We start from the raw sequence: 13,323 nt of genomic DNA on the forward strand, positions 1-13,323 counted from the left end.
TCGCTTCCCTTTTGGTCCAGATGAAACGATGTCGAATATTTCCAAAAACAATTTGAAATGTGGACTCGTCGGACCACACTTTTCCATTTTGCATCAGTCCATCTTAGATGATCTCAGGCCCTGAGAAGCCGGCGGCGTTTCTGGATGTTGTTGATAAATGGCTTTCGCTTTGCATAGTAGAACTTTAACTTGCACTTACAGAGGTAGCGACAAACTGTATTTAGTGACAGTGGTCTTATGAAGTGTTCCTGAGCCCATGAGGTGATATCCTTTAGAGATTGATGTCGGTTTTTGATGCAGTGCCGTCTGAGGGATCAAAGGTCACGGTCATTCAATATTGGTTTCCGGCCATGTGGAGTGGAGTGGAGTGATTTTTTTTTCCAGATTCTCTGAACCTTTTGATGATATTATGGACCGTAGATGTTGAAATCCCTACATTTCTTGCAATTGCACTTTGAGAAAGGTTGTTCTTAAACTGTTTGACTATTTGCTCACGCAGTTGTGGACAAAGGGGTGTACCTCGCCCCATACTTTCTTGTGAAAGACTTAACATTTTTTGGGAAGCTGTTTTTATACCTAATCATGGCACCCACCTGTTCCCAATTAGCCTGCACACCTGTGGGATGTTCCAAATAAGTGTTTGATAAGCATTCCTCAACTTTATCAATATTTATTGCCACCTTTCCCAACTTCTTTGTCACATGTTGCTGGCATCAAATTCTAAAGTTAATGAGTTTTTGCAAAAAAAACATGTTTATCAGTTTGAACATCAAATATGTTGTCTTTGTATCATATTCAACTGAATGTGGGTTGAAAATGATTTGCAAATCATCGTATTCCGTTTATATTTACATCTAACAGTTTCCCAAATCATATGGAAAAAGGGTTTTTAGTATGTTTTGGGGTTTGTTTATTTGATATATAGTATGTTCAGTAATATTTGTGATGTTTGGCAGCTTTGGACCTGCTGGACAAGATGTTGACCTTTAACCCGCACAAGAGGATCGAGGTGGAAGAGGCCCTGGCACACCCCTACCTGGAGCAGTACTACGACCCCACTGACGAGGTGAGGACCTTGGCTAGGTGCGGCTCAGCTGGCCGACAAATAAGAGCGTGTGTTTTGTTTTGCAGCCCGTTGCTGAGGCGCCCTTCAAGTTTGACATGGAGCTGGACGACCTGCCCAAAGAGACCCTAAAGGAGCTCATCTTTGAAGAGACGGCACGCTTCCAGCCACGCTTCCCGTCCTAATGTCTGGCATAGGTGGTACGTCAAGCCCCGCCCCCTCATGTCACAGCCACCCCTTCTGTTCAACAAGTCATGTTAGGATAGCATAGCTAACATTCACTTCTTATTTGGACTTTCTTAAAGGGGAACTGCACTCTTTTTCATTCACAATCCTTATGTAAGACAAGAACACTAAAGCATTCTAATGGTGAATAAATGTTAGCAAGAGTCAGCTAACAATGGAGCTAATGAGAGTCGCTCTATTCCGCCTATAAAGTGCTCTAAAACATCCATATACCTCCATCAAGGTTTCATATACATGGTGTAATATATATATGTAGTGTAGTTACATTCATAATAACATTTAATATAAACATGATGTAAGTATATATGTAATGTAATAACATTCATAATAACATTTAATATATACATGATGTAATATGTATGTCATGTAGTAACATTCATAATAACATGTAATATATACATGATGTAAGTATAAATGTCATGTAATAACATGTAATATGTACTTGATGTATGTATGTCATGTAGTAACATTCATAATAACATGTAATATATACATAAGTATATATGTCATGTAGTAACATTCATAACATGCAATATATGCATGATGTATGTATATATGTATGTATGTCATATAGTAATATTTATAATAACATGTAATATATACATGATGTAAGTATATATGTCATGTAGTAACATTCATAATAACATGCAATATATACTTGATATAAGTATGTATGTCATGTAGTAACATTCATAATAACATGTAATATATATATGATATAAGTATATATGTCATGTAGTAACATTCATAATAACATGTAATATATATATATAATATAAGTATATATGTCATGTAGTAACATTCATAATAACATGCAATATATACATGATGTAAGTATGTACTGTATGTCACATAGTAACATTCATAATAACATGTAATATAGCCTGCTCAGTGGCCTAGTGGTTAGAGTGTTCGCCCTGAGATTGGTAGGCCACGAGTTCAAACCCCGGCTGAGTCATACCAAGGACTATACAAATGGGACCCGTTACCTCCCTGCTTGACACTAAGCATCAAGAGTTGGGATTGGGGGTCAAATCACCAAAAATGATTCGCGGGCGCGGCCCCCGCTGCTGCTTACTGCTCCCCTCACCTCCGAGGGGTGATTAAGGGTGATGGGTCAAATGCAGAGAATAATTTCGCCACGTGTGTGACAATCATGGGTACTTTAACTTTTTAATATATACATGATGTAAGTATATATGTAATGTAGTAACATTCCTAATAACATGTAATATATACATGATGTAAGTATATTTATCATGTAGTAACATTCATAATAACATGTAATATATACATGATGTAAGTATACAGTATATGTCATGTAGTAACATTCATAATAACATGTAATATATACATGATGTAAGTATGTCATGTACTAACATTCATAATAACATGTAATATATACATGATGTAAGTATATATGTAATTTAGTAACATTCACAGTAACATGTAATATATACACAATGTACGGTAAGATATATGTCATGTAGTAACATTCATAATAACATTAATATATACATGATGTAATTTGGAGATTTTTAAAGGGGAACTGCACTCTTTGTCATTCACAATCCTTATGTAAGACAAGAACACTACAGCATTCTAAATGGTCAATAAATGTTAGCATGAGTCAGCTAACAATGGAGCTAATGAGAGTCGCTCTGTTCCGCCTATAAAGTGCACTAAAACATCCAAAAACCTCCATTAAGGTTTCATATACACGCTGTAATATAGTATATGTAATGTAACATTCATATTAACATGTAATATATTCATGTAGTAACATTCATAATAACATGCAAGTTATACATTATTTAAGTATATGTGTAATGTAGTAATATCCAGGAGTGAGTATGAAGGAGTGATGGTGAGTGTGAAGCAGTGAGTGTGAAAAAGTGATGGCGAGTGTGAAGGAGTGATGGCGAGTGTGAAGGAGTGATGGCGAGTGTGAAGGAGTGATGCGAGTGTGAGGGAGGGATGGCAAGTGTGAAGAAGGAATGGCAAGTGTGAAGGAGTGATGGTAAGTGTAAAGGAGGGATAATGAGTGAAGGCGTGATGGTGAGTGTGAAGGAGTGATGCGAGTGTGAAGGAGTGATGGCGAGTGTGAAGGAGTGATGGTGAGTGTGAAGGAGTGATGGTGAGTGTAAAAGAGTGATAATGGGTGAAGGAGTGATGGTGAGTGTGAAGGAGTGATAATGAGTGAAGGAGTGATGGTGAGTGTGAAGGAGTGATGGTGACTGAATGAGTGATTGTGAAGTAGTGATAGCGAGTGTGAAGAAGTGATCGTGAGTGTGAAGAAGTGATCGTGAGTGTGAAGAGTGATGTTGACTGTGAAGGAGTGATGTTGAGTGTGAATGAGTGATGTTGAGTGTGAAGAGTGATGGTGAGTGTGCAGTAGTGATGTCGAGTGTGCAGTAGTGATGTCGAGTGTGAAGGAGTGATGTCGAGTGTGAAGGAGTGATGGCGAGTGATGGCGAGTGTGAAATAATGCTGGCGAGTGTGAAGGAGTCATGTTGGGTGTGCAGGACTGAGTGTGAAGGAGTGATGTGAGCGTGAAGGATTGCTGGTGAGTGTGAAGGAGTAATGGTGATTGTGAAGGAGTGAATAAAGAACAAGTATAAAGTGTAACATGTTGCTAACTTCTTCCTGCAGATGATTCTGTGGACTTTGCCTCCACGTTGCTGGCTCCGCCCCCTTGCCACGTTGCCACACAGTTGCTGTTAAGTTGTGGTGGTTGTTTCTTTCTTGTCACGCCCACTTTGTTAGACTGTCCTTTGCCGGGGGTCCATCGCCAACATTGTTGTTCTTGTTGTCTTGTTGTGTGGCGCTCTTTCTGCTGGAAGACCAGCACGCAAGTGTCCGCCATCTTGGAGGGTCACCTGCTCACTTCCTGTCAGCCATGACCACGTCCAGGTAGGTGAAGATTTCCCAGAAGGCAGCTGGGGTTTTGTTTGACTTCAGTTAGTCTCAGAAAGGGCGGGGCGGGGCTTACCTCATTCGGTGGAGCCAATTTCCTGTCCTACTTAAACTGAGCCACCAGCTAACGAGCTAGCTTACATTTTAATTATTGAGTGGGCGTGGTCAACTTTACCGTTTTGTCCTTAACAGTCGATTATTGATCAGATCAATTATCACACTGATGAGGTCTTTAGCTTAGCATAAGCAATGTTGTTAGCACTTTTACAGAAGACCCTGCATTAAACCATCTGTGATGTCTTAATGTTGCAGTCATGATACCAGCCAGCAGAGGGTGATGTCTTTATTTTGCAGTCATGACACCAGCCAACAGAGGGTGATGTTCCTGACAAGACAACCTGTACATTACTTGGTTTTAATTGTATAAATATGAAACATGAAGGTGGTAGATATTTAGTATATGTGGTCTTGAAGACAACATGAAGATGGTAGATATTTAGTTGTGATGTTGAAGGCAACATGAATGTGGTAGCTATTTAGGTGATGTGATGATAAAGGTAACATGAATGTGGTAGGTATTTAGTTGATGTGGTATTAAAGGCAACAGGAATGTGGTACATATTTAGTTGATTTGATGTTGAAGGCAACATGAAGATGGTAGATATTTAGTTGTGATGTGGAAGGCAACATGAAGATGGTACATATTTAGTTGATGTGATGTTAAAAGCAACATGAAGGTGGTAGATATTTAGTTGATCTGATGTTGAAGGCAACATGAAGATGGTCGATATTTAGAGGATGTGGTGTTGAAGGCAACCTGAAAGTGGTAAATATTTAGTTGATGTAGTGTTGAAAGCAACATTAAGGTGGTAGATATTTAGTTGTTGTGATGTTGAAGGAAACATGAAGATGGTAGATATTTAGTTGATGTGGTGTTGAAGGCAACATGAAGGTGGTAAAAATGTAGTTGATGTGGTGTTGAAGGCAACCTGAAAGTGGTAGATATTTAGTTGATATGATATTGAAGGCAACATGAAGGTGGTAGATATTTAGTTGATGTGATGTTGAAGGCAGCGTGGAGGTGGTAGATATTTAGTTGATGTGGTGTTGAAGGCAACATGAAGATGGTAGATATTTAGTTGATGTGGTGTTGAAGGCAACCTGAAGGTGGTAAATATTTAGTTGATGTGGTGTTGAAAGTAACATTAAGGTGGTAGATATTTAGTTGATTTGATGTTGATGGCAACATGAAGATGGTAGATATTTAGTTGATGTGGTGTTGAAGGCAACATGAAGGTGGTGAAAATGTAGTTGATGTGGTGTTGAAGGCAACCTGAAAGTGGTAGATATTTAGTTGATGTGATGTTGAAGGCGACATGAAGGTGGTAGATATTTAGTTAATGTGATGTTGAAGGCAGCGTGGATGTGGTAGATATTTAGTGGATGTGGTGTTGAAGGCAACATGAAGATGGTAGATATTTAGTTGATGTGGTGTTGCAGGCAACATGAAGATGGTCGATATTTAGAGGATGTGGTGTTGAAGGCAACCTGAACGTGGTAAATATTTACTTGATGTGGTGTTGAAAGCAACATTAAGGTGGTAGATATTTAGTTGATGTGATGTTGAATGCAACATGAAGATGGTAGATATTTAGTTGATGTGGTGTTGAAGGTGGTAAAAATGTAGTTGATGTGGTGTTGAAGTCAGCCTGAAAGTGGTAGATATTTAGTTGATGTGATGTTGAAGGCAACATGAAGGTGGTAGATATTTAGTTGATGTGATGTTGAAGGCAGCGTGAATGTGGTAGATATTTAGTTGATGTGGTTTTGAAGGCAACATTAAGGTGGTAGATATTTAGATGATGTGGTGTTAAAGGCAACATGAAAATGGTAGATATTTAGTTGATTTGGTGTTGAAGGCAACATGAAGATGGTATATATTTAGTTTATGTGGTGTTGAAGGCAACATTAAGGTGGTAGATATTTAGTTGATGTGATGTTAAAGGAAACATGAAGATGGTAGATATTTAGTTGATCTGATGGTGAAGGCAACATGAAGATGGTTGATATTTAGAGGATGTGGTGTTGAAGGCAACCTGAAGGTGGTAGATATTTAGTTGATGTGGTGTTGAAAGTAACATCAAGGTGGTAGATATTTAGTTGATGTGATGTTGAAGGCAACATGAAGATGGTAGATATTCAGTTTTAATGTAGAAGGCAACATGAAGATGGTAGATATTTAGTTGTAATGTAGAAGGCAACATGAAGATGGTAGATATTTAGTTGATGTAATGTAGGAAGGCAACATGAAGGTGTTAGATATTTAGTTGATGTGATGTTGAAAGCAATGTGACGGTGTTAGACATTTAGTTGATGTGATGTTGAAGGCAACATCAATGTGGTAGCTATTTAGTTGATGTGATGATGAAGGCAACATGAAGGTGGTAGGTGTTTAGTTGTGGTGTTGAAGGAAACAAGAATGTGGTAGATATTTAGTTGATTTGATGTTGAAGGCAACATGAAGATGGTAGATAATTAGTTTTGATGTGGAAGGCAACATGAAGATGGTAGATATTTAGTTGATGTGATGTTAAAAGCAACATAAAGGTGGTAGATATTTAGTTGATCTGATGTTGAAGGCAACATGAAGATGGTTGATATTTAGAGGGTGTGGTGTCGAAGGCAACCTGAAGGTGGTAGATATTTAGTTGATGTGGTGTTGAAAGTAACATTAAGGTGGTAGATATTTAGTTGATGTGATGTTGAAGGCAACATGAAGATGGTAGATATTTAGTTGATGTGGTGTTGAAGGCAACATGAAGGTGGTAAAAATGTAGTTGATGTGGTGTTGAAGGCAACCTGAAAGTGGTAGATATTTAGTTGATGTGATTTTGAAGGCAACATGAAGGTGGTAGATATTTAGTTGATGTGATGTTGAAGGCAGATGAAGGTGGTAGATATTTAGTTGATGTGGTGTTGAAGGCAACATTTAGGTGGTAGATATTTAGTTGATGTGGTGTTGAAGGCAACATTTAGGTGGTAGATATTTAGTTGATGTGGTGTTGAAGGCTCCATGAAGATGGTAGATATTGAGTTGATGTAGTGTTGAAGGCAACATGAAGGTGGTAGATATTTAGTTGATGTGGTGTTGAAGGCAACAAGAAGGTGGTAAAAATGTAGTTGATGTGGTGTTGAAGGAAACCTGAAAGTGGTCGATATTTAGTTGATGTAGTGTTGGAGGGAACATGAAGGTGGTAGATATTTAGTTGATGTGTTGAAGGCAACATGAAGGTAGTAGATATTTAGTTGATGTGATGTTGAAAGCAACATGAAGATGGTAGATATTTAGTTGTAATGTAGAAGACAACATGAAGATGGTAGATATTTAGTTGTAATGTAGAAGGCAATATGAAAATGGTAGATATTTAGTTGATGTGATGTTGAAAGCAACATGAAGGTGGTAGACATTTAGTTGATGTGATGTTGAAGGCAACATGAAGATGGTAGATATTTAGTTGTAATGTAGAAGGCAACATGAAGATGGTAGATATTGAGTTGTAATGTAGAAGGCAACATGAAGATGGTAGATATTTAGTTGATGTAATGTAGGAAGGCAACATGAAGGTGTTAGACATTTAGTTGTGATGTTGAAAGGAATGTGAAGGTGGTAAATATTTAGTTGATGTGGTGTTGAAGGCAACAGGGAAGTGGTAGGTATTTAGTTGATGTGATGTTGAAAGCAACGTGACGGTAGTAGATATTTAGTTGATGTGATGTTGAAGGCAACATGAATGTGGTAGATACTTAGTTGCTGTGATGTTGAATGCAACGTGAAGGTGGTAGATATTTAGTTGATGTGATGTTTGAAGGTAACATGAGGGTGGTAGGTATTTAATTGATGTGATGTTAAAGGCAACATGAAGGTGGTAGAAATTTAATTGATGTGATCTTGAAGGCAACATGAAGGTGTTAGTTAGTTGATGTGATGTTGAAAGCAACATGACAGCAGTAGATATTTAGTTGATGTGATGTTGAAGGCAACAAGAAAGTGGTAGATATTTAGTTGATGTGATGTTGAAAGCTACATGACGGCAGTAGATATTTAGTTGATGTGATTTTGAAGGCAACATGAAGGTGGTAGGTATTTAGTTGCTGTGATGTTGAATGCAACGTGAAGGTGGTAGATATTTAGTTGATGTGATGTTTGAAGGCAACGTGAGGATGGTAGATATTTAATTGATGTGATGTTGAAGGCAACATGAATTTGGTAGATATTTAGTTGATGTGGTGTTGAAGGCAACATGAAGGTGGTAGATATTTAGTTTATGTGATGTTGAAAGCGACATGTCGGTGGTAGATATTTAGTTGATGTGATGTTGAAAGCAACGTGAAGGTGGTAGATATTCATCCTAAGGCGGCGGGATGGTAGTGTGTGCTGTGTGTTTTTGCCTCCTCTGACAGGAAGTTGTTGTGATGGCAGTAGTGCCGTGTACTCTTGAACACAATCAGGGTGTGGTAGGAGCTAGGCGGGGTAGGGTGGTAGGACAGTATGGTGGTAGGGGGTTTGGGTGGTGGGCGTTAAGATGCTTTCGTCCTCTCCAAGGTTCTCATAGTCATCATTGTCACCGACGTCCCACTGGGTCATCATTGTCACCGACGTCCCACTGGGTGTGAGTTTCCCTTGCCCTTATGTGGGCCTACCGAGGATGTGGTCGTGGTTTGTGCAGCCCTTTGAGACACTAGTGATTTAGGGCTATATAAGTAAACATTGATTGATTGATTGAGTGATAAACTGGTAGGTGTGGTAAGGAGTTAGAGTGGTAGGATGGTAGGGGATTAGTGGTGGTAGGGGGTTAGGGTGATAGAATGGTAGGGGATTAGGGTGGCAGTATGGTAAGGTGGTAGTTTTTTTTTGGAAGTAGGGCGTTAGGGTTTTATGGGTGGTATGATGGTAGGATTTCAGGGTGGTAGGAAGGTAGGGTGGGAGGGTTGTAGGGGGGTTATGGTGGTGGGGTGGTAGAGGGTTAAGGTGTGCAAGGATGGTTGGATGGTAGGGAGTTAGGGTGGAAGGGTGGTGGGGGTTAAGATGGCAGGGGGTTATGGGTGGCAGGGGGTTATGGGTGGTATCGGGTTAAATTGGTAGGGTGGTAGGATGTTAGGGCGCTAGGGGGTTAAGGTGGTAGGGTGGAAGAGTGGTAGGGGGTTAGGGTTGTAGGGGGATAGTGGGTTAATATGGTAGGGGGTTGAGTTGGCAGGGTGGTAGGGGTGGGGGTTGTAGGGGCTTAAGGTTGTAGGATGGTAGGGTGGAAGGTGGTTAGAGTGGTAAGAAGGTAGGTGGTTAATGTGGTAGGACGGTAGGGGGTTAAAGGCCTACTGAAATGAGATGTTCTTATTTAAACGGGGATAGCAGGTCCATTCTATGTGTCATACTTGATCATTGCGCGATATTGCCATATTTTTGCTGAAAGGATTTAGTAGAACATCGACGATAAAGTTCGCAACTTTTGGTCAGTAATAAAAAAGCTTTGCCTTTACTGGAAGTAGCAGACGATGATGTCACCAGTGTGAGGGCTCCTCACATCCTCACATTGTTTATAATGTGAGCCTCCAGCAGCAAGAGCTATTCGGAACGTGAAAGCGACAATTTCCTCATTAATTTGAGCGAGGATGAAAGATAAGTGGATGAGGAAATTTAGAGTGAAGGACTAGAGAAAAAAAAAGGCGATTGCATTGGGAGCGATTCAGATGTTTTTAGACACATTTACTAGGATAATTCTGGGAAATCCCTTATCTTTCTATTGTGTTGCTAGTTTTTTAGTGAGTTAAATAGTACCTGATAGTCGGAGGGGTGTGTGCACGGGTGTGTTGACGCCAGTCTCTGAGAGAAGTCACGAAGCAGCAGCAGGACAGAAGCTCCGCTGATCTCCGGTAAGAGGCGACTTTTCACCACAGTTTTCTCACCGAAACCTGCCGGTTGACAAGTGGTCCGGAACCATGTTCGCTTGACTGCTCTGATTCATAGTAAAGCTTCACCTCCGGGAATTTTAAACAAGGAAACACCGTGTGTTTGTGTGCCTAAAGGCTAAAGCTTCCCACCTCCATCTTTCTATTTTGACTTCTCCATTATTAATTGAACAAATTGCAAAAGATTTAGCAACACAGATGTCCAAAATACTGTGTAATTGCGCGGTGAAAAGAGACCACTTTTAGCCGCCTGTGATGAGGTGGCGACTTGTTCAGGGTGTACTCCGCCTTCCGCCCGATTGTAGCTGAGATAGGCACCAGCATCCCCCGCAACCCCAAAGGGAATAAGCGGTAGAAAATGGATGGATGAATGGACTTTTAGCCGCAAGTGGTGCTGGGCTAATATGTCCCCTCCAACCAATAACGTCACAAACACGCGTTATCATACGCGTCATCATTCCGCGACGTTTTCAACAGGAAACTCCGCGGGAAATTTAAAATTGTAATTTAGTCAACTAAACCGGCCGTATTGGCATGTGTTGCAATGTTAATATTTCATCATTGATATATATACTATCAGACTGCGTGGTCGGTAGTAGTGGGTTTCAGTAGGCCTTTAAGGTGGAAGGGTGGTAAGGGGTTAGGGTGGTCGGATGGTAGGGTGGTAGGAGTTTAAGATAGTAGGGGGTTAAGGTGGTAGGATGGAAGGGTGGTAGGGGTTTAAGGTGGTAGGATGGAAGGGGGATTAAGGTGGTAGGATGGAAGGGTGGTAGGGGGTTAAGGTGTTAAGATAAAAGGGTGGTAGGGGGTTAAGGTGGTAGGATGGAAGTGTGGTAGGGGGTTAAGGTGCTAGGTGGTTGGGGGTTAAGGTGGTATGGCGAATGGATTATAGGGGGTAGGGTGGTGTGGTAGAATGGTAAGGGGTGTGGCTGTGTAGATTTGTGTTTATTGAAGAAAATGTGAAATTCCAACTTTGTATTTTCCTTTTTGCTTATAGTGAGGATCTTGTGTGGCTGCCGTGTTGTTGTCTTTGTGTGGACCTCAGTGCTCAACTTCCTGCCAGCAGAAGAAGAACAGGAAGTGGTGTTTGAAAGATTGTTGCAACTTTTGTGAAGAATCGGACTCTTATTGTGGAAGACTCTTTTCAAACATGCAAAATAAGTGGAAGACAAATCTTCTAATCAAGTGTACTTTGTCAATAAAAATGTTTTTCCCCAAAATCTGAGTCCAGTCAACAGGAACTTGTTCTTCTGCGTTGTTACTACAAAACCTAATTTTTTCATATTAAAAGCTCCAACACGAAACTAACTTTTGCTACAGTGCTCCTCGTTTTGCCAGCAGAGGGCGCCTTGTCCCATTAAATCCATTTTGAAATAGAAATATCTCACACTAATTTGATCAGCGTTCAAATGACCTCTTTTTAGGCAACAATCTTTTATGTTGCAGCAGAAGTATTGATCAATTAAATATGTTAATGTCTTGTTTTGATAGTAATTAATGCTTTATGTTCATGAATAGATTATTAATATGTTGTATTGACAGTAATGGTTACTTAACGTACATGAATAGATTATGAATATGTTGTATTGATTGTAATGAATACTTAATGTTCATTAATAGATTATCAATTGATTGTAATGATGTACATGCATTACCTCCATCAGTGATTAAAACGATGACGTCAAGTTGTTTACCTTTGAGCCACCACGCATGCGCACTGGCCATCACTGACGTTTGGCACGTGTTTAGTCTCGGTCGCGCGCACAGTCAAAAACAAGATCTTAGCGGGCGCGCGATTTGTTTGGCTGTCGCTGCCTAGCTCCGCCCCACGACGGGGCCTATTGGATGAGCTAAGATTGGACTTGTCGCTGATTGGTCGCTATTTGTAGCAGCAGTTCAGTAGCTAGGCTCGTGTTGCCTTCACGCTTACCGAGAAAAGATCGGAGATCTTCCATTTGACCTCAAAGGAGCCCAATGGCGGGTCTTTTCCTGTACAAAGTGGACATGAGACGACACTTTCACGCCAACTTCAGGCAAAGAAAATGTGCCGCAAACTTCTGCAAGCTAGTCTGTTGGCCAATCAGCAGCGTTTGTTCAAAAGTGACCCGGGTGCGTTTTCATGTCGTGATTCACATCAGTGTCAAGTGTTGGTAGACAACAGGTCACATGATCTTCAACCAGGAAGTCTGCTCGTCAGTGTGCGGGTGCATATTTCCCGCGACACGCAAAGGCAGCAGTACTAAGAAGAAAAGCTGCTTTAGTTTGCAGCAGCACAACACCGATTATTGATCATTAACTATTGATCGACAACATGTTCCTCGCACCGATTATTGATCAACAACAAGTTCCTCGCACCGATTAATGATCAACAACAAGTTCCTCGCACCGATTATTGATCATTAATTGTTGATCTGTGCTGCTTTAGTTTATTGATCAACAACAAGTTCCTCGCACCGATTAATGATCAACAACAAGTTCCTCGCACCGATTATTGATCATTAATTATTGATCAACAACATGTTCCTCGCACGATTATTGATCAACAACAAGTTTTTAGCACCGATTATTGATATTCAATTATTGATCAACAACATGTTCCTCGCACAAATTATTGATAATTATTGATCAACAACATGTTCCTCACACCGGTTATTGATCATTGATTATTGATCAACAACATGTTCCTCGCACCGATTATTGATCAACAACAAGTTCCTCGCACCGATTATTGTTCTTTAATTATTGATCAACAACATGTTCCTAGCACCGATTATTGATCATGAATTATTGATCAACAACATGTTCCTAGCACCGATTATTGGTCATTAATCATTGATCAACAACATGTTCCTCGCACCGATTTTTAATCATTAATTATTGATCAACATGTTCCTCGCACCGGTTATTGATCAACAACAAGTCCCTCGCACCGATTATTGATCTTTAATTATTGATCAACAACATGTTCCTCGCACCGATTATTGATCATTAATTATTGATTATGGCGGACAGAGAGGCACTCTTGTCCCGCCTGACGAGGGCCTCATACCCGCCGTGCTCTGAGCGAATGTTCCCAAGGATCCATGCGGTTTTCCTGCACTCTAACGCGGCGTGACAGCGTGACTGTCCCCTCC

General features: G+C 40.3%; 1 protein-coding gene across 1 annotated transcript in view; it reads left to right on the plus strand.

Moving 5' to 3' along the window:
* The window catches only part of mapk1 (mitogen-activated protein kinase 1), a 43,864-nt gene extending 32,455 nt beyond the window's left edge, over positions 1-11,409 (plus strand). The window contains exons 7-9 of the mRNA XM_061906022.1: positions 957-1,066; positions 1,132-1,263; positions 11,187-11,409. Coding sequence (XP_061762006.1) covers positions 957-1,066; positions 1,132-1,248 — 227 coding nt within the window. The 3' untranslated portion in view covers positions 1,249-1,263; positions 11,187-11,409. The remainder of the gene's footprint in view (positions 1-956; positions 1,067-1,131; positions 1,264-11,186) is intronic.
* The last annotated feature ends 1,914 nt before the right edge of the window (positions 11,410-13,323 follow it).

The sequence above is a fragment of the Nerophis ophidion genome, linkage group LG07 (assembly GCF_033978795.1).
Source record: "Nerophis ophidion isolate RoL-2023_Sa linkage group LG07, RoL_Noph_v1.0, whole genome shotgun sequence".
Taxonomy (NCBI): Eukaryota; Metazoa; Chordata; class Actinopteri; order Syngnathiformes; family Syngnathidae; genus Nerophis; species Nerophis ophidion.